Raw genomic sequence first — 22,429 nt, forward strand, 5'->3', positions numbered from 1 at the left:
AATAGACGTTCCGGCGGTTCCTTGGAACTTCAATCTAGCATACCCGTTTACTCCATTTGCACTTCTTCCTCGGGTAATTGCCCGACTCAAACAGGAGAAGGCATGGGTGATACTCATAGCACCGGCATGGCCTCGTAGAATTTGGTATGCGGACCTGATAGAGATGGCATCTCTACCACCTTGGAGACTGCCGTTGAGGAAGGACTTTCTCATTCAGGGTCGCTTCCTTCATCCAAATCTAGCTTCTCTGAAGCTGTCTGCGTGGAGATTGAACGATTAATTTTATCCAAGTGTGGGTTCTCTGTTATAGAGGTCATAGAGACCTTGATTCAGGCTCGTAAGCCTGTAACTAGAAACATCTACCATAAGATTTGGCATAGATTCTTTTATTGGTGTGCATCCTAGGGCTGCTCTTGGAGTAGTGTTAGGATTCCTAGTGTTTTGTCTTTTCTCCAGGAAGGTCTGGAGAAGGGTTTATCTGCTAGTTCCCTAGAGGGTCGAATTTCGGCTCTATCCTTTTTGCTTCACAATCGTCTAGCAGGTGTACCAGATGTACAATCTTTTTGTCAGGCCTGTGTTCAAAGGTCTTCAAGGGGCTCTATTTGACGCTATGCATTCCTTAGATATCAAGTTGCTATCTTGGAAAGTTCTTTTTCTGGTTACTATTTCTTCTGCGCAAAGAGTCTAAGAACTCTCGGCGCTACAATGCGAATCTCGATACCTTATTTTCCGCTCAGATAAGGTTGTGTTTAGAACAAAATTAGGTTTTCTTCCTAAGGTCGTTTTGGATAGGAACCTTAACCAAGAAATTGTTGTTCCTTCCTTGTGTTCTAATCCTTCTTCCCAGAAGGAGAATCTTCTTCACAATATAGTTGTGGTCGGGCCCTGAAGTTTTATCTTCAGGCGACTAAGGACTTTTGTCAGTCCTCTTCTTTGTTGTAGATTTTTTTCTGGCAGACGTAAGGGTTCTTCTCTTTCTTTGGGGATGAAGAGTATCATATGTCTCGCATATGAGACTACTGGGCAGCACCCTTCTGAGAGGGTTACGGCTCCTTTCTCTAGGGCTGTGGCTTCCTCATGGGTATTCAAGAGTTATGCTTCTGTTGAACAGATTTGCAAGGCTGCAACTTAGTCCTCTCTTCATGCTTTTTCCAAATTTGATACTTTTGCCTCTGCTGAGGCTGTTTTTGGGAGGAAAGTTCTTCAAGCAGTGGTGCCTTCCGTTTAGGTTCCCTGTCTTGTCCCTCCCTTTTCATCCGTGTACTATAGCTTTGTTATTGTATCCCACAAGTAAGGATGAAATCCGTTGACTCGTCGAATCTTGAAAAAGAAAAGGAAATTTATGCTTACCCGATAAATTTTATTTCTTTTTCGATGCAAGTTCGCGGCCCGCCCTGTTCTTTTGAGACAGGTTGTTATATTTTTGTTAAACTTCAGACACCTCTGCACCTTGGCTTTTCCTTTCTCTTCCTAACTTCGGTCAAATAACTGGAGTGGCAGGGAAGGGAGGAGCTATATATACAGCTCTGCTGTGGTGCTCTTTGCCGCCTCCTGCTGACTAGGAGGTGAATATCCCACAAGTAAGGATGAAATCCGTGGATTCGTTGTATCGAAAAATAAATAAATTGATCAGGTAAGCATATATTTCCTTTTATCCTGTGACTCTTTTTAATGCTTTTTCTCCTTATACACCTTACTAACTTGGGTATGAGTGAGGTGGAAGGTGTATTTATAGGCATTTGATGTTTGGTTTGGAATGTATGTGTATGTATTTGGTAGGAATGTGTATCCCATCAGTAACTAGCTCGTGGACTCTTGCCACCATGAAAGAAATTAATTTATCAGGTAAGTTCTTATATAAATTATGTTTTTAGTCTGACAAACTTCAATATTGTATTCCATTTCCTGCCCCCCTGGATCATGTGACAGGGATCAGCCAATCACAAACTCTTATGTATACACTGAACTCTTGCACATGCTCAATAGGAACTGGTGCCTCAGACAGTGAGTGTGCATATAAAAAGACTGTGCCCAGTTTTGATAATGACGGAAATAAATTATAAAGATTATTTTTTTCAATCTGGTTTTTTATTTATTTTTTAATTTTAAAGGAATATCAAACTCCAAAATGTTCTCTTGTGATTCAAAGCATACCATTAAAAAAAAAAAAAAAAAGTTTCTAATTTGCTTCATTCCCATGGTATTGTTTTGTTAGAGATAGCTAGGTAAGAGTTTGGATCACTACATGGCAGAAAATAGTGCTGCCATCTGGTGCTCTTGCAGATGGGAAACATTCTTGTAAAACTGCTGCCATATAGTGCTCCAGACATGGGCAGGCTCCTAAGCTTACATCCCCGCTTTTGAACAGACGAAACCAAGAGAAAGAAGAACAAATTATAATAGAAGTAAATGAGAAAGTTGTTTAAAATTGCATGCGCTATTTGAATTATGAAAGAGAAAGTTTGGGTTTTGTATTCCTTTAAATCTTATGTTGTACCTGAATCATGAAAGCTTAATTTTTTATTTTTTTGATTTAAGAATTTTTTTTTTTTTTTTTATACATAAATATTTAAAGTAGACTGCAAGTTTCCACTAGACAGTTACTTGTGAATGTACAAACCCAAGAAAAAAAATGTAAGTATTTACTTCACAAGTTAACGGAATAATATGCTTATTATTTAAGGGATACGGAACCCAATTTTTTTTCTTTCATGATTCAGATAGAGCATATCTCCTTTAGGTTTACTGCTTTTGTTACACTATATGGCCAAAAGTATGTGGAAACCCTACTAATTGAGTTCAGGTGTTTCAGCCACATTGATTGTTATCGGGTGCATAAAATCGAGCACAGCCATGAAATCTCCATAGATCTTGTCCACATAACTTTGGCCATATAGTGTATAAGCATGGACCCTGGCAGGAAAAGGAGTTTATAACTGCCTGAAAAACATAGTTTAATGACAACAGCTTATGCTAGTGTTTACCTTGTATGAAAGTGTTGATCATGTGACTGCATTAGCTGTAAACTTGGAAGTTTAACGGACAAATGTGATCTTGGATATGCTTACATACAGATAACAATGTCTAATTGGCTCTTGAGTTTGATATAAATTTGACGGCCCCAGAAATAATCATTCTGCAGTCTTTTACATGGATTGTGAGACCATAGTTAGTAAATTCCTTCCACAATTTTAGTAGCAATAAAAAAAAAATTATTTACAGGTTCTTGGACAAGCCAAAAAGCCTATGGTGGTAGTTGGCAGCAGCATATTGCAACGTAAAGATGGAGCAGCTATCCATGCAGCGGTCTCTGCTATAGCGCTAAATGCTAGGACAAGTAGTGCTGTTGGTGAGGAATGGAAGGTGCTGAATATTCTTCACAGGTGAGCTGACACTTTTTTGGTTGTTTGTAACAAACTACTTGAGTATTATTATTATTTTTTTTTAAAGTCACATATTATATACATGGTAAAGTATCCTTTTAAAATGGATGTCCAGCTTCACACATATTAGAGTTGCTCTGTGTATAGCTGTTGACAAGTAAATGAAAGAGTTCAATAAAGACCCAGACACACAAAGCTAGATACTGAAACCTCACATCAGATTATACGTTATAATACAACAGAACTATGTGCTGCATGTAAACACTCACTGGAGGGCACACTTAGAGAGCAGTAGTAACTTTTAGCACATTCAAAAGAAAAGCATAAAATAGTACACTTGAAAGAGGTAAGTGTACTATTTATTTATGATATCACCGTACTGCTGCTTTGTAAATGTTCCTCCATTTTATGTCCAATTCAATATCTACAGACACCAGGGAGTTTGTGTCTGTATGTTGTGTAAAATGTAAATTTCAAATTGTACTTTTTATTTTGGCTTTGTGTATATTTAATTTGACTTTTTTTTTTTTTCTTTTCCTGAGGTGGATGTGAAAATGTAAGGAAATTTTAGTTTCTAGTTCGATTTTGTTAGCATATAATTTATTCACTTTCTATGCAGTTTGCGTGCACTGATACAGGCTATGTAATAAATTGTTTCCATATGCAGAGTGGCTAGCCAGGTTGCCGCCCTAGATATTGGTTATAAACCTGGAGTGGATGCCATACGGAAGAATCCGCCAGCAGTTCTCTTTTTACTAGGAGCAGATGCTGGTTGCATTACACGCCAAGATTTGCCAAAAGACTGCTTCATAATATACCAAGGTATATATCTTGTACATCATTCTTTCAGCTATACACCTTATACACCTTAAAAACTTGTTTTGTCTTTGTCTGGATAGTAACCTCTTTAGTAATATAACGTACAACACATTGAGCTGGAATGCACTGGGCACATTTATCCCTAAGCCCTCTGTTTTATAAGGGTTGTATGGAGAGTGAAAAGCATAACTTCTGTATGGAATGGGTGCTTTCTGACTTTATTTTTATTTAAAGGACCAGTCAACACAGTAGATTTGCATAATCAACAAATGCAAGATAACAAGACAAATCAATAGCACTTAGTCTGAACTTCAAATGAGTAAGATTTTTTTCTGACAATTTTAAGTTATGTCTATTTTCACTCCCTCTGTACCATGTGACAGCCATCAGCCAATCACAAATGCATACACGTACCATGTGACAGCCATCAGCCAATCACAAATGCATACACGCTTATTCTGTGAATTCTTGCACATGCTCAGTAGGAGCTGGTGACTCAAAAAGTTTAAATATAAAAAGACTGTGCACATTTTGTTAATGGAAGTCAATTGTAAAGTTGTTTAAAATTGCATGCTCTATCTGAATAATGAAAGTTGAATTTTGACCTGAGTGTCCCTTTAAGCCAGTCCAATCTATTAGAATTGCTGCAGTTTTGTTATGTAGAACCACCCCAAAGTTATGTATATGATTTCCGGAATAGCTGGTTAAACCTTGACAGAGGCTATTTTAAAAATAATAAAAAAAACCTCTACAAGGAATTTTACAGATATTAATGGAAGCACAAGATACAGTGACAGCATTAACATAAAACCTGACAACTAATTTATTTGTTATTGGTGATGACTGGCTAATGTGTATGAATGCAGGTTTTTTTACTTAAAGGGACACTGTACCCAAAAATTTTCTTTCGTGATTCAGATTGAGCATGAAATTTTAAGCAACTTTCTAATTTACTTCTATTATCAAATTTTCTTCATTCTCTTGGTATCTTTATTTGAAATGCAAGAATGTTAGTTTAGATGCCGGCCCATTTTTGGTGAACAACCTGGGTTGTCCTTGCTGATTGGTGGATAAATTCATCCACCAATAAAAAAAGTGCTGTCCAGAGTACTGAAACCAAAAAAAAGCTTAGATGCCTTCTTTTTCAAATAATGATAGCAAGAGAACGAAGAAAAATTGATAATTGGAGTAAATTAGAAAGTTGCTTAAAATTGCATGCTCTTTCTGAATTACAAAAGATAAAATTTGGGTACAGTGTCCCTTTAACAAATAAATGATTTTATGACTCAGCAGGTTAAAGGGACAATCTACACCAGAATTTTTATAGTTTTAAAAGATAGATAATCCCTTTATTACCCATTCCCCAGTTTTGCATAACCAACACAGTTATATTTATATACTTTTTACCTCTGGTTATCTTGTATCTAAGCCTCTGCAAACTACCCTCTTATTTCAGCTCTTTTGACAGACTTGCATTTTAGCAAATCAGTGCGAGGTAACTCCGCGTGCGTGAGCACAGTGTTATATATATGACACACGTGACCTAACACCCTCTAGTGGTGAAAAACTGTTAAAATGTATTTCTCTTGTTAAGTGTATCCAGTCCACGGATCATCCATTACTTGTGGGATATTCTCCTTCCCAACAGGAAGTTGCAAGAGGATCACCCACAGCAGAGCTGCTATATAGCTCCTCCCCTCACTACCATACCCAGTCATTCTCTTGCAACTCTCAACAAAGATGGAGGTAGTAAGAGGAGAGTGGTGTATTATAGTTAGTTTTCTTTCTTCAATCAAAAGTTTGTTATTTTTAAATGGTACCGGAGCGTACTATTTTATCTCAGGCAGTATTTAGAAGAAGAATCTGCCTGCGGTTTCTATGATCTTAGCAGAAGTAACTAAGATCCACTGCCGTTCTCACATATTCTGAGCAGTGAGGTAACTTCAGAGGGGGAATGGCGTGCAGGTTTTCCTGCAATAAGGTATGTGGGATGGAATTTGCTAGAAAATGCTGCTGATACCGGATTAATGTAAGTTAAGCCTAAATGCAGTGATTTAATAGCGACTGGTATCAGGCTTATTAACAGAGATACATACTCTTATAAAAGTGCAATATAAAACGTTTGCTGGTATGTTTAATCGTTTTTATATATGTTTGGTGATAAAACTTATTGGGGCCTAGTTTTTTTCCACATGGCTGGCTTGATTTTTGCCTAGAAACAGTTTCCTGAGGCTTTCCACTGTTGTAATATGAGTGGGAGGGGCCTATTTTAGCGCTTTTTTTGCGCAGAAAAATTAGACAGAGACATTCAGCTTTCCTCTGCATGATACAGGACATCTCTGAAGGGCTCAAAAGGCTTCAAAAGTCGTGTTTGAGGAAGGTAACAGCCACTGTAGAGCTGTGGCAGTTGTGACTGGTTTTAAAAACATTTTTGTCATTTATTATTCCGTTTTTGGTATTAAGGGGTTAATCATCCATTTGCAAGTGGGTGCAATGCTCTGCTAATTTGTTACATACACTGTAAAAATTTCGTTAGTGTAACTGCCTTTTTTCACTGTTATTTCAAATGTTGTCAAAATTTGTTTTTCTTAAAGGCGCAGTAACGTTTTTTATATTGCTTGCTAACTTGGTTTAAAGTGTTTTCCAAGCTTGCTAGTCTCATTGCTAGTCTGTACAAACATGTCTGACACAGAGGAAACTACTTGTTCATTATGTTTAAAAGCCATGGTGGAGCCCCATAGGAGAATGTGTACTAAATGTATTTATTTCACCTTAAACAGTAAAGATCAGTCTTTATCTATAAAAGAATTGTCACCAGAGGGTTCTGTCGAGGGGGAAGTTATGCCGACTAACTCTCCCCACGTGTCGGACCCTTCGCCTCCCGCTCAAGGGACTCACGCTAATATGGCGCCAAGTACATCAGGGACGCCCATAGCGATTACTTTGCAGGACATGGCTGCAATCATGAATAATGCCCTGTCAGAGGTATTAGCCAGATTGCCTGAATTAAGAGGCAAGCGCGATAGCTCTGGGGTTAGACGAGATACAGAGCACGTAGATGCTGTAAGAGCCATGTCTGATACTGCGTCACAATATGCAGAACCTGAGGACGGAGAGCTTCAGTCTGTGGGTGACATCTCTGACTCGGGGAAACCTGATTCAGAGATTTCTAATTTTAAATTTAAGCTCGAGAACCTCCGTGTATTGCTTGGGGAGGTATTAGCTGCTCTGAATGACTGTGACACAATTGCAGTGCCAGAGAAATTGTGTAGACTGGATAAATACTATGCAGTGCCGGTGTGTACTGATGTTTTTCCAATACCTAAAAGGCTTACAGAAATTATTAGTAAGGAGTGGGATAGACCCGGTGTGCCTTTTTCCCCACCTCCTATATTTAGAAAAATGTTTCCAATAGACGCCACTACACGGGACTTATGGCAGACAGTCCCTAAGGTGGAGGGAGCAGTTTCTATTTTAGCAAAGCGTACCACTATCCCGGTTGAGGACAGTTGTGCTTTTTCAGATCCAATGGATAAAAAATTAGAGGGTTACCTTAAGAAAATGTTTATTCAACAAGGTTTTATTTTACAGCCCCTTGCATGCATTGCGCCTGTCACTGCTGCGGCGGCGTTCTGGTTTGAGGCCCTGGAAGAGGCCATCCATACAGCTCCATTGACTGAAATCATTGACAAGCTTAGAACACTTAAGCTAGCTAACTCATTTGTTTCTGATGCCATTGTTCATTTGACTAAACTAACGGCTAAGAATTCCGGATTCGCCATCCAGGCGTGTAGGGCGCTATGGCTTAAATCCTGGTCAGCTGACGTGACTTCAAAGTCTAAATTACTCAACATTCCTTTCAAGGGGCAGACCTTATTCGGGCTTGGTTTGAAAGAAATTATTGCTGACATTACTGGAGGTAAGGGTCATACCCTTCTTCAGGACAGGGCCAAATCAAGGGCCAAACAGTCTAATTTTCGTGCCTTTCGAAATTTCAAGGCAGGTGCAGCATCAACTTCCTCTGCTTCAAAACAAGAGGGAACTTTTGCTCAATCCAAACAGGCCTGGAAACCTAACCAGTCCTGGAACAAGGGCAAGCAGGCCAGAAAGCCTGCTGCTGCCTCCAAGACAGCATGAAGGAACGGCCCCCTATCCGGAAACGGATCTAGTAGGGGGCAGACTTTCTCTCTTCCACCAGGCGTGGGCAAGAGATGTTCAGGATCCCTGGGCGTTGGAGATCATATCTCAGGGATATCTTCTGGACTTCAAAGCTTCTCCTCCACAAGGGAGATTTCACCTTTCAAGATTTTCTGCAAACCAGATAAAGAAAGAGGCATTCCTACGCTGCGTGCAAGACCTCCTTGTAATGGGAGTGATCCATCCAGTTCCGCGGACGGAACAAGGACAGGGTTTTCTTCTGTTATGTGTGATCAGTCCACGGGTCATCATTACTTCTGGGATATAACTCCTCCCCAACAGGAAATGCAAGAGGATTCACCCAGCAGAGCTGCATATAGCTCCTCCCCTCTACGTCAGTCCCAGTCATTCTCTTGCACCCAACGACTAGATAGGATGTGTGAGAGGACTATGGTGATTATACTTAGTTTTTATGACTTCAATCAAAAGTTTGTTATTTTACAATAGCACCGGAGCGTGTTATTACTTCTCTGGCAGAGTTTGAGGAAGAATCTATCAGAGTTTTTTACTATGATTTTAACCGGAGTAGTTAAGATCATATTGCTGTTCTCGGCCATCTGAGGGAGGTAAAAGCTTCAGATCAGGGGACAGCGGGCAGATGAATCTGCATTGAGGTATGTAGCAGTTTTTATTTTCTGAATGGAATTGATGAGAAAATCCTGCCATACCGTTATAATGACATGTATGTATACACTTCAGTATTCTGGGGATGGTATTTCACCGGAACTACTCTGTTAAAAGTCACTAATCTTTTTAATAAGTATTTATCATGTTAAACGTTTTTGCTGGAATGTAGAATCGTTTACATTTCTGAGGTACTGAGTGAATAAATATTTGGGCATTATTTTCCACTTGGCAGTTGTTTGGTGTTAATTATGACAGTTTCGTTTCTCTTCACTGCTGTGTGTGAGGGGGAGGGGCCGTTTTTGGCGCTCTTTGCTACGCATCAAAAAATTCCAGTCAGTTACTCTTATATTTCCTGCATGATCCGGTTCATCTCTGACAGATCTCAGGGGTCTTCAAACTTCTTTAGAGGGAGGTAGATTCTCTCAGCAGAGCTGTGAGAATTTTATATTGACTGTGAATAAAAACGTTGCTCTGTAATTTTTATGTCAAATTTAATTATTGTTATTTTTCTAATGGGAACAAACCTTTGCTAAAAGTTGTGTTGTTTAAAGTTTGATGCTATAACTATTTTTCAGTTCATTATTTCAACTGTCATTTAATCGTTTAGTACCTCTTTGAGGCACAGTACGTTTTTGCTAAAAAAGATTATAACCAAGTTGCAAGTTTATTGCTAGTGTGTTAAACATGTCTGACTCAGAGGAAGATATCTGTGTCATTTGTTCCAATGCCAAGGTGGAGCCCAATAGAAATTTATGTACTAACTGTATTGATGCTACTTTAAATAAAAGTCAATCTGTACAATTTGAACAAATTTCACCAAACAGCGAGGGGAGAGTTATGCCGACTAACTCGCCTCACGCGGCAGTACCTGCATCTCCCGCCCGGGAGGTGCGTGATATTATGGCGCCTAGTACATCTGGGCGGCCATTACAGATAACATTACAAGATATGGCTACTGTTATGACTGAAGTTTTGTCTAAATTACCAGAACTAAGAGGCAAGCGTGATCACTCTGGGGTGAGAACAGAGTGCGCTGACAATACTAGGGCCATGTCTGATACTGCGTCACAGCTTGCAGAGCATGAGGACGGAGAGCTTCATTCTGTAGGTGACGGTTCTGATCCAAACAGATTGGATTCAGATATTTCAAATTTTAAATTTAAATTGGAGAACCTCCGTGTATTACTAGGGGAGGTCTTAGCAGCTCTCAATGATTGTAACACCGTTGCAATACCAGAGAAACTGTGTAGGTTGGATAAATACTTTGCGGTACCGGCGAGTACTGACGTTTTTCCTATACCTAAGAGACTAACTGAAATTGTTACTAAGGAGTGGGATAGACCCGGTGTGCCGTTCTCACCCCCTCCAATATTTAGAAAGATGTTTCCAATAGACACCACCACTCGGGACTTATGGCAAACGGTCCCTAAGGTGGAGGGAGCAGTTTCTACTTTAGCTAAGCGTACCACTATCCCGGTGGAGGATAGCTGTGCTTTTTCAGATCCAATGGATAAAAAATTAGAGGGTTACCTTAAGAAAATGTTTGTTCAACAAGGTTTTATATTGCAACCCCTTGCATGTATCGCGCCGATTACGGCTGCGGCAGCATTTTGGATTGAGTCTCTGGAAGAGAACCTTAGTTCATCTACGCTAGACGACATTACGGACAGGCTTAGAGTCCTTAAACTAGCTAATTCATTCATTTCGGAGGCCGTAGTACATTTAACCAAACTTACGGCTAAGAACTCAGGATTCGCCATACAGGCACGTAGGGCGCTGTGGCTAAAATCCTGGTCAGCTGATGTTACTTCTAAGTCCAAATTACTTAATATACCTTTCAAGGGGCAGTCTTTATTTGGGCCCGGTTTGAAAGAAATTATCGCTGACATTACAGGAGGTAAGGGCCACGCCCTACCTCAAGACAAAGCCAAAGCTAAGGCTAGACAGTCTAATTTTCGTCCCTTTCGGAATTTCAAAACAGGAGCAGCATCAACCTCCACTGCACCAAAACAGGAGGGAGCTGTTGCTCGTTACAGGCAAGGCTGGAAGCCTAACCAGTCCTGGAACAAGAGCAAGCAGGCCAGGAAACCTGCTGCTGCCCCAAAGACAGCATGAACCGAGAGCCCCCGATCCGGGACCGGATCTAGTGGGGGGCAGACTTTCTCTCTTCGCCCAGGCCTGGGCAAGAGATGTTCAGGATCCCTGGGCGCTAGAGATCATATCTCAGGGATACCTTCTAGACTTCAAATTATCTCCCCCAAGAGGGAGATTTCATCTGTCAAGGTTGTCAACAAACCAGTTAAAGAAAGAAGCGTTTCTACGCTGTGTACAAGATCTGTTATTAATGGGAGTGATCCATCCGGTTCCGCGGTCGGAACAAGGACAAGGGTTCTACTCAAACCTGTTTGTGGTTCCCAAAAAAGAGGGAACTTTCAGGCCAATCTTAGATTTAAAGATTCTAAACAAATTCCTAAGAGTTCCATCGTTCAAAATGGAAACTATTCGGACAATCTTACCCATGATCCAAAAGGGTCAGTACATGACCACAGTGGATTTAAAAGATGCTTACCTTCACATACCGATTCACAAAGATCATCACCGGTATCTAAGGTTTGCCTTCTTAGACAGGCACTACCAGTTTGTAGCTCTTCCATTCGGATTGGCTACGGCTCCAAGAATCTTCACAAAGGTTCTGGGTGCCCTTTTGGCGGTACTAAGACCGCGAGGGATTTCGGTAGCTCCGTACCTAGACGACATTCTAATACAAGCTTCAAGCTTTCAAACTGCCAAGTCTCATACAGAGTTAGTTCTGGCATTTCTAAGGTCGCATGGATGGAAAGTGAACGAAAAGAAGAGTTCTCTTTTTCCTCTCACAAGAGTTCCATTCTTGGGGACTCTTATAGATTCTGTAGAAATGAAGATTTACCTGACAGAAGACAGGTTAACAAAACTTCAAAATGCATGCCGTGTCCTTCATTCCATTCAACACCCGTCAGTAGCTCAATGCATGGAGGTGATCGGCTTAATGGTAGCGGCAATGGACATAGTACCTTTTGCACGCCTACACCTCAGACCGCTGCAATTGTGCATGCTAAGTCAGTGGAATGGGGATTACTCAGATTTGTCCCCTACTCTGAATCTGAATCAAGAGACCAGAAATTCTCTTCTATGGTGGCTTTATCGGCCACACCTGTCCAGGGGAATGCCATTCAGCAGGCCAGAATGGACAATTGTAACAACAGACGCCAGCCTACTAGGTTGGGGCGCTGTCTGGAATTCTCTGAAGGCTCAGGGACTATGGAATCAGGAGGAGAGTCTCCTTCCAATAAACATCCTGGAATTGAGAGCAGTTCTCAATGCCCTTCTGGCTTGGCCCCAATTAACAACTCGGGGGTTCATCAGGTTTCAGTCGGACAACATCACGACTGTAGCTTACATCAACCATCAGGGAGGGACAAGAAGCTCCCTAGCAATGATGGAAGTATCAAAGATAATTCGCTGGGCAGAGTCTCACTCTTGCCACCTATCAGCAATCCACATCCCGGGAGTGGAGAACTGGGAGGCGGATTTCTTGAGTCGCCAGACTTTTCATCCGGGGGAGTGGGAACTTCATCCGGAGGTCTTTGCCCAAATACTTCGACGTTGGGGCAAACCAGAGATAGATCTCATGGCGTCTCGCCAGAACGCCAAACTTCCTCTCTACGGGTCCAGATCCAGGGATCCGGGAGCGGTTCTGATAGATGCTTTGACAGCACCTTGGAACTTCGGGATGGCTTATGTGTTCCCACCCTTCCCGCTGCTTCCTCGATTGATTGCCAAAATCAAACAGGAGAGAGCATCAGTGATTCTAATAGCGCCTGCATGGCCACGCAGGACTTGGTATGCAGATCTAGTGGACATGTCATCCTGTCCGCCTTGGTCTCTACCTCTAAGACAGGACCTTCTGATACAGGGTCCATTCAAACATCAAAATCTAACTTCTCTGAAGCTGACTGCTTGGAAATTGAACGCTTGATTTTATCAAAACGTGGTTTTTCTGAGTCGGTTATTGATACCCTGATACAGGCTAGGAAGCCTGTTACCAGAAGGATTTACCATAAAATATGGCGTAAATACCTATACTGGTGCGAATCCAAAGGTTACTCTTGGAGTAAGGTTAGGATCGCTAGGATATTGTCCTTTCTACAAGAAGGTTTAGAAAAGGGTCTATCAGCTAGTTCATTAAAGGGACAGATTTCAGCTCTGTCCATCTTGTTACACAGGCGTCTGTCAGAAAATCCAGACGTCCAGGCCTTTTGTCAGGCTTTAGCTAGGATCAAGCCTGTGTTTAAAGCTGTTGCTCCGCCATGGAGTTTAAACTTAGTTCTTAACGTTTTACAGGGTGTTCCGTTTGAACCCCTTCATTCCATTGATATAAAATTGTTATCTTGGAAAGTTCTGTTTTTAATGGCTATTTCCTCGGCTCGAAGAGTCTCTGAGTTATCAGCCTTACATTGTGATTCTCCTTATCTGATTTTTCACTCAGACAAGGTAGTTCTGCGTACTAAACCTGGGTTCTTACCTAAGGTAGTCACTAACAGGAATATCAATCAAGAGATTGTTGTTCCATCCTTGTGTCCAAATCCTTCTTCAAAGAAGGAACGTCTTCTACACAATCTGGATGTAGTTCGTGCCCTCAAGTTCTACTTGCAGGCAACTAAAGATTTTCGCCAAACTTCTTCCCTGTTTGTCGTTTATTCTGGACAGAGGAGAGGTCAAAAAGCTTCTGCTACCTCTCTCTCTTTTTGGCTTCGTAGCATAATACGTTTAGCCTATGAGACTGCTGGACAGCAGCCTCCTGAAAGAATTACAGCTCACTCCACTAGAGCTGTGGCTTCCACTTGGGCCTTTAAGAATGAGGCCTCTGTTGAACAGATTTGCAAGGCTGCAACTTGGTCTTCGCTTCATACTTTTTCCAAATTTTACAAATTTGACACTTTTGCTTCTTCGGAGGCTATTTTTGGGAGAAAGGTTCTTCAGGCAGTGGTTCCTTCTGTATAATGAGCCTGCCTATCCCTCCCGTCATCCGTGTACTTTTGCTTTGGTATTGGTATCCCAGAAGTAATGATGACCCGTGGACTGATCACACATAACAGAAGAAAACATAATTTATGCTTACCTGATAAATTCCTTTCTTCTGTTGTGTGATCAGTCCACGGCCCGCCCTGTTTTAAGGCAGGTAAATATCTTTTAAATTATACTCCAGTCACCACTTCACCCTTGGTTACTCCTTTCTCGTTGATTCTTGGTCGAATGACTGGGACTGACGTAGAGGGGAGGAGCTATATGCAGCTCTGCTGGGTGAATCCTCTTGCATTTCCTGTTGGGGAGGAGTTATATCCCAGAAGTAATGATGACCCGTGGACTGATCACACAACAGAAGAAAGGAATTTATCAGGTAAGCATAAATTATGTTTTTATTCAAATCTGTGGTTCCCAAAAAAGAGGGAACCTTCAGACCAATTTTGGATCTAAAGATCTTAAACAAATTCCTCAGAGTTCCATCATTCAAGATGGAAACTATTCGGACCATTTTACCCATGATCCAAGAGGGTCAGTACATGACCACAGTGGACTTAAAGGATGCCTACCTTCACATTCCGATTCACAAGAATCATCATCGGTTCTTGAGGTTTGCCTTTCTAGACAGGCATTACCAATTTGTAGCTCTTCCATTCGGGTTGGCTAAAGCCCCAAGAATTTTTACAAAGGTTCTGGGCTCACTTCTGGCGGTTCTAAGACCGCAAGGCATAGCGGTGGCTCTCTTATCTAGACGACATCCTTATACAGGCGTCGAGCTTTCAAATTGCCAAGTCTCATACAGAGATAGTCCTGGCATTTCTGAGGTCGAATGGGTGGAAAGTGAACGAAGAAAAGAGTTCTCGATCTCCTCTCACAAGGGTTTCCTTCCTAGGGACCCTTATAGATTCTGTAGAAATGAAAATTTACCTGACAGAGTCCAGGTTATCAAAACTTCTAAATGCTTGCCGGGTTCTTCACTCCATTCCGCGCCCCACGGTGGCTCAGTGCATGGAAGTAATCGGCTTAATGGTAGCGGCGATGGACATAGTGCCATTTGCGCGCCTGCATCTCAGACCGCTGCAATTATGCATGCTCAGTCAGTGGAATGGGGATTACACAGATTTGTCCCCTCTACTAAATCTGGATCAGGAAACCAGAGATTCTCTTCTCTGGTGGTTATCTCGGGTCCATCTGTCCAAGGGTATGACCTTTCGCAGACCAGATTGGACAATTGTAACAACAGATGCCAGCCTTCTAGGTTGGGGTGCAGTCTGGAACTCCCTGAAGGCTCAGGGTTCATGGACTCAGGAGGAGAAACTCCTCCCAATAAATATTCTGGAGTTAAGAGCAATACTCAATGCTCTTCTAGCTTGGCCTCAGTTAGCAACACTGAGGTTCATCAGATTTCAGTCGGACAACATCACAACTGTGGCTTACATCAACCATCAAGGGGGAACCAGGAGTTCCCTAGCGATGTCAGAAGTCTCCAAGATAATTCGTTGGACTGAGACTCACTCTTGCCACCTATCAGCGATCCATATCCCGGGCATAGAGAACTGGGAGGCGGATTTTCTAAGTTGTCAGACTTTTCATCCTGGGGGAGTGGGAACTCCATCAGGAGGTGTTTGCTCAATTGGTACATCGTTGGGGCAAACCAGAACTGGATCTCATGGCGTCTCGCCAGAACGCCAAGCTTCCTTGTTACGGATCCAGGTCCAGGGACCCAGAAGCGACGCTGATAGATGCTCTAGCAGCTCCTTGGTTCTTCAACCTGGCTTATGTGTTTCCACCGTTTCCTCTGCTCCCTCGACTGATGTCCAAAATCAGACAGGAGAAAGCATCGGTGATTCTGATAGCACCTGCGTGGCCACGCAGGACCTGGTATGCAGATCTGGTGGACATGTCATCCTTTCCACCGTGGACTCTGCCTCTGAAACAAGACCTTTTAATACAAGGTCCTTTCAATCATCTGAATCTAATTTCTCTGAGACTGACTGCATGGAGATTGAACACTTGATCCTATCAAAGCGTGGCGTCTCCGAGTCAGTCATTGATACCTTAATACAGGCACGAAAGCCTGTCACCAGGAAAATCTACCACAAAATATGGCGTAAATATCTTCATTGGTGTGAATCCAAGAATTACTCATGGAGTAGGGTTAGGATTCCTAGGATATTGTCCTTCCTCCAAGAGGGTTTGGACAAAGGATTATCAGCTAGTTCTTTAAAGGGACAGATTTCCGCTCTGTCTATTCTTTTACACAAGCTTCTGGCAGAAGTTCCAGACGTCCAGGCATTTTGTCAGGCATTAGTTAGAATTAAGCCTGTGTTTAAACCTGTTGCTCCTCCATGGAGTTTAAACTTGGTTCTTAAAGTTCTCCAAGGGGTTCAGTTTGAACCCCTTCATTCTATTGATATCAAACTTCTATCATGGAAAGTTCTGTTTCTGATGGCTATTTCCTCAGCTCGAAGAGTCTCTGAGTTATCTGCCTAACATTGTGATTCTCCTTATCTGATCTTTCATTCAGATAAAGTAGTTCTGCGTACAAAACCTGGGTTTTTACCCAAGGTGGTTTCTAACAAGAATATCAATCAAGAGATGATTGTTCCATCATTGTGTCCTAATCCTTCTTCGAAGAAGGAACGTCTTTTGCATAATCTAGACTTAGTGCGTGCCTTGAAGTTTTACTTACAAGCTACTAAGGATTTTCGTCAAACATCTAACCTGTTTGTTGTTTACTCTGGACAGAGGAGAGGTCAAAAGGCCTCGGCAACCTCTCTTTCTTTTTGGCTTCGGAGCATAATCCATTTAGCCTATGAGACTGCTGGACAGCAGCCCCCTGAAAGGATTACAGCTCGCTCTACTAGAGCTGTGGCTTCCACCTGGGCCTTTAAAAATTAGGCTTCTGTTGAACAGATTTGCAAGGCTGCGACTTGGTCTTCGCTTCATACCTTTTCAAAATTTTACAAATTTGATACTTTTGCTTCTTCGGAGGCTGTTTTTGGGAGAGAGGTAATACAGGCAGTGGTTCCTGCCTTGTCCCTCCCATCATCCGTGTACTTTAGCTTTGGTATTGGTATCCCACAAGTAATGGATGATCCGTGGACTGGATACACTTAACAAGAGAAAACATAATTTATGCTTACCTGATAAATTTATTTCTCTTGTAGTGTATCCAGTCCACGGCCCGCCCTGTCCTTTTAAAGCAGGTCTAAATTTTAATTAAACTACAGTCACCACTGCACCCTATGGCTTCTCCTTTCTCGGCTTGTTTCGGTCGAATGACTGGATATGGCAGTGAGGGGAGGAGCTATATAGCAGCTCTGCTGTGGGTGATCCTCTTGCAACTTCCTGTTGGGAAGGAAAATATCCCACAAGTAATGGATGATCCGTGGACTGGATACACTACAAGAGAAATAAATTTATCAGGTAAGCATAAATTATGTTTTTGAAAAGATGTGGCCCTCAAGGTCTAAGAAATTAGCATATGAACCTCCTAGGTTTAGCTTTCAACTAAGAATACCAAGAGAAAAAAAGCAAAATTGGTGAGAAAAGTATATTGGAAAATTGTTTAAAATTATATGCACTATCTGAATAATGAGTTAATTTTGGACTAGACTGTCCCTTTTAATATCCTTGAAACGTACGTGTCTGTATATTTAAAAAAAAACAAAAAAAAACACAAAGGGATACTAAACCCAATTTTTTCTTTGTTTCATGGTTCAGATAGAACATGCAATTTTAAGCAACTACTCTAATTTACTCCTATTATCAATTTCTCTTGCAAGGTGTATCCAGTCCACGGATTCATCCTTTACTTGTGGGATATTCTCATTCCCTACAGGAAGTAGCAAAGAGAGCACACAGCAAAGCTGTCCATATAGCTCCCCCTCTAGCTCCACCCCCCAGTAGTTCTCTTTGCTGGCTCTAAGCACTAGGGTCTCTCTCGGGAGTGTAAAGTGAATGTGGTGTTAGATTTGTAGTTTTATTATCTTCAATCAAAAGTTTGTTATTTTAAATGGTACCGGTTTGTACCATTTACTCTCTAGCAGAAAAGTGATGAAGATTTCTGCTGAGAGGAAAATGATTTTAGCATGTTGTAACTAAAATCCACTGCTGTTCCCACACAGGACTGAGGAGTACCAGAAAATTTCAGTTGGGGGGAACAGTTTGCAGGGTGATCTGCAATAAGGTATGTCCAGTCATTTATTTCTAGACAAGACTGAGATAATGCTAGAAGACTGACAAGATCCCCATGAGGGGAGGGTAAGCTATGTTCACAGACTTAGTAAGGAATTGAATGCTTACATAATAGGGCTAATATACTGGTTGACACTTATTCAGGGCAATTGATTGTTTGGCTAAGGAAAAATCGTTTTGCAAGACACTTTGAAAGCCCTTTTGGGTTTTTTCTGGGGTTATTACCACATGGCTGTTTTTTATTCACTTAGGAGTGATTTACTAGGCCTCACAGCTCCGGAGTAGAGTGGGAAGGGCCTAATTTCGTGCCTCAGATGCACACTTAGAATTGCAGAGAAGTTCATGCTGCTTCACATGGAGGGTCCTGCTGATGTTTGAGGGTCTAAAAGAAGCTATATTTCTCCAACATAGGTGTGTCCGGTCCACGGCGTCATCCTTACTTGTGGGATATTCTCTTCCCCAACAGGAAATGGCAAAGAGCCCAGCAAAGCTGGTCACATGATCCCTCCTAGGCTCCGCCTACCCCAGTCATTCTCTTTGCCGTTGTACAGGCAACATCTCCACGGAGATGGCTTAGAGTTTTTTAGTGTTTAACTGTAGTTTTTTTATTCAATCAAGAGTTTGTTATTTTAAAATAGTGCTGGTATGTACTATTTACTCTGAAACAGAAAAGAGATGAAGATTTCTGTTTGTAAGAGGAAAATGATTTTAGCAACCGTTACTAAAATCCATGGCTGTTCCACACAGGACTGTTGAGAGGAATTAACTTCAGTTGGGGGAACAGTGAGCAGTCTTTTGCTGCTTGAGGTATGACACATTCTAACAAGACGATGTAATGCTGGAAGCTGTCATTTTCCCTATGGGATCCGGTAAGCCATTTTTATTCAGACAGTAAATAAGGGCTTCACAAGGGCTTATTAAGACTGTAGACATTTTCTGGGCTAAATCGATTCATATATACACATATTTAGCCTTGAGGAATCATTTAATCTGGGTATTTTTGTAAAATAATATCGGCAGGCACTGTTTTAGACACCTTATTCTCTAGGGGCTTTCCCTAATCATAGGCAGAGCCTCATTTTCGCGCCGGTATTGCGCACTTGTTTTTGAGAAGCATGACATGCAGTCGCATGTGTGAGGAGCTCTGATACATAGAAAAGACTTTCTGAAGGCGTCATTTGGTATCGTATTCCCCTTTGGGCTTGGTTGGGTCTCAACAAAGCAGATACCAGGGACTGTAAAGGGGTTAAAGATAAAAACGGCTCCGGTTCCGTTATTTTAAGGGTTAAAGCTTCCAAATTTGGTGTGCAATACTTTTAAGGCTTTAAGACACTGTGGTGAAATTTTGGTGAATTTTGAACAATTCCTTCATACTTTTTCGTAATTGCAGTAATAAAGTGTGTTCAGTTTAAAATTTAAAGTGACAGTAACGGTTTTATTTTAAAACGTTTTTTGTACTTTGTTATCAAGTTTATGCCTGTTTAACATGTCTGAACTACCAGATAGACTGTGTTCTGAATGTGGGGAAGCCAAGGTTCCTTCTCATTTAAATAGATGTGATTTATGTGACACTGAAAATGATGCCCAAGATGATTCCTCAAGTGAGGGGAGTAAGCATGGTACTGCATCATTCCCTCCTTCGTCTACACCAGTCTTGCCCACTCAGGAGGCCCCTAGTACATCTAGCGCGCCAATACTCCTTACTATGCAACAATTAACGGCTGTAATGGATAATTCTATCAAAAACATTTTAGCCAAAATGCCCACTTATCAGCGCAAGCGCGACTGCTCTGTTTTAGATACTGAAGAGCATGGGGACGCTGATGATAATGGTTCTGAAATGCCCCTACACCAGTCTGAGGGGGCCAGGGAGGTTTTGTCTGAGGGAGAAATTTCAGATTCAGGGAAAATTTCTCAACAAGCTGAACCCGATGTGATTACATTTAAATTTAAGTTGGAACATCTCCGCGCTCTGCTTAAGGAGGTATTATCCACTCTGGATGATTGTGAGAATTTGATCATCCCAGAGAAACTATGTAAAATGGACAAGTTCCTAGAGGTCCCGGGGCTCCCAGAAGCTTTTCCTATAACCAAGCGGGTGGCGGACATTGTAAATAAAGAATGGGAAAGGCCCGGTATACCTTTCGTCCCTCCCCCCATATTTAAAAAATTGTTTCCTATGGTCGACCCCAGAAAGGACTTATGGCAGACAGTCCCCAAGGTCGAGGGAGCGGTTTCTACTTTAAACAAACGCACCACTATACCCATAGAAGATAGTTGTGCTTTCAAAGATCCTATGGATAAAAAATTAGAAGGTTTGCTTAAAAAGATGTTTGTTCAGCAAGGTTACCTTCTACAACCAATTTCATGCATTGTCCCTGTCACTACAGCCGCGTGTTTCTGGTTCGATGAGCTAGTAAAGGCGATCGATAGTGATTCTCCTCCTTATGAGGAGATTATGGACAGAATCCGTGCTCTCAAATTGGCCAATTCTTTCACCCTAGACGCCACTTTGCAATTGGCTAGGTTAGCGGCGAAAAAATCTGGGTTTGCTATTGTGGCGCGCAGAGCGCTTTGGTTGAAATCTTGGTCAGCGGATGCGTCTTCCAAGAACAAACTACTTAACATTCCTTTCAAGGGGAAAACGCTGTTTGGCCCTGACTTGAAAGAGATTATCTCTGATATCACTGGGGGTAAGGGCCACGCCCTTCCTCAGGATAGGTCTTTCAAGGCCAAAAATAAACCTAATTTTCGTCCCTTTCGTAGAAACGGACCAGCCCCAAGTGCTACGTCCTCTAAGCAAGAGGGTAATACTTCTCAAGCCAAGCCAGCCTGGAAACCAATGCAAGGCTGGAACAAGGGAAAGCAGGCCAAGAAACCTGCTACCAAGACAGCATGAAATGTTGGCCCCCGATCCGGGACCGGATCTGGTGGGAGGCAGACTCTCTCTCTTTGCTCAGGCTTGGGCAAGAGATGTTCTGGATCCTTGGGCACTAGAAATAGTCTCCCAAGGTTATCTTCTGGAATTCAAGGGGCTTCCCCCAAGGGGGAGGTTCCACAGGTCTCAATTGTCTTCAGACCATATAAAGAGACAGGCATTCTTACATTGTGTAGAAGACCTGTTAAAAATGGGAGTGATTCATCCTGTTCCATTAGGAGAACAAGGGATGGGGTTCTACTCCAATCTGTTCATAGTTCCCAAAAAAGAGGGAACGTTCAGACCAATCTTAGATCTCAAGATCTTAAACAAGTTTCTCAAGGTTCCATCGTTCAAAATGGAAACCATTCGAACAATTCTTCCTTCCATCCAGGAAGGTCAATTCATGACCACGGTGGATTTAAAGGATGCGTATCTACATATTCCTATCCACAAGGAACATCATCGGTTCCTAAGGTTCGCATTCCTGGACAAGCATTACCAGTTCGTGGCGCTTCCTTTCGGATTAGCCACTGCTCCAAGGATTTTCACAAAGGTACTAGGGTCCCTTCTAGCGGTACTAAGACCAAGGGGCATTGCAGTAGTTCCTTACTTGGACGACATTCTGATTCAAGCGTCGTCCCTTCCTCAAGCAAAGGCTCACACGGACATAGTCCTGGCCTTTCTCAGATCTCACGGATGGAAAGTGAACGTGGAAAAGAGTTCTCTATCTCCGTCGACAAGGGTTCCCTTCTTGGGAACAATAATAGACTCCTTAGAAATGAGGATTTTTCTGACAGAGGCCAGAAAAACAAAACTTCTAAACTCTTGTCAAACACTTCATTCCGTTCCTCTTCCTTCCATAGCGCAGTGCATGGAAGTAATAGGTTTGATGGTAGCGGCAATGGACATAGTTCCTTTTGCGCGCATTCATCTAAGACCATTACAACTGTGCATGCTCAGTCAGTGGAATGGGGACTATACAGACTTGTCTCCGAAGATACAAGTAAATCAGAGGACCAGAGACTCACTCCGTTGGTGGCTGTCCCTGGACAACCTGTCACAAGGGATGACCTTCCGCAGACCAGAGTGGGTCATTGTCACGACCGACGCCAGTCTGATGGGCTGGGGCGCGGTCTGGGGACCCCTGAAAGCTCAGGGTCTTTGGTCTCGGGAAGAATCTCTTCTACCAATAAATATTCTGGAACTGAGAGCGATATTCAAT

The 22,429-nt window shown here is 42.0% G+C and overlaps 1 protein-coding gene across 1 annotated transcript in view; it reads left to right on the top strand.

The window, feature by feature from the left end:
* Positions 1-22,429, top strand: part of NDUFS1 (NADH:ubiquinone oxidoreductase core subunit S1) — a 219,565-nt gene that overhangs the window by 160,382 nt on the left and 36,754 nt on the right. Inside the window, exons 14-15 of the mRNA XM_053698653.1 lie at positions 3,223-3,383; positions 4,051-4,205. Coding sequence (XP_053554628.1) covers positions 3,223-3,383; positions 4,051-4,205 — 316 coding nt within the window. The remainder of the gene's footprint in view (positions 1-3,222; positions 3,384-4,050; positions 4,206-22,429) is intronic.

This window comes from Bombina bombina, chromosome 1, assembly GCF_027579735.1.
Source record: "Bombina bombina isolate aBomBom1 chromosome 1, aBomBom1.pri, whole genome shotgun sequence".
NCBI lineage: Eukaryota > Metazoa > Chordata > Amphibia > Anura > Bombinatoridae > Bombina > Bombina bombina.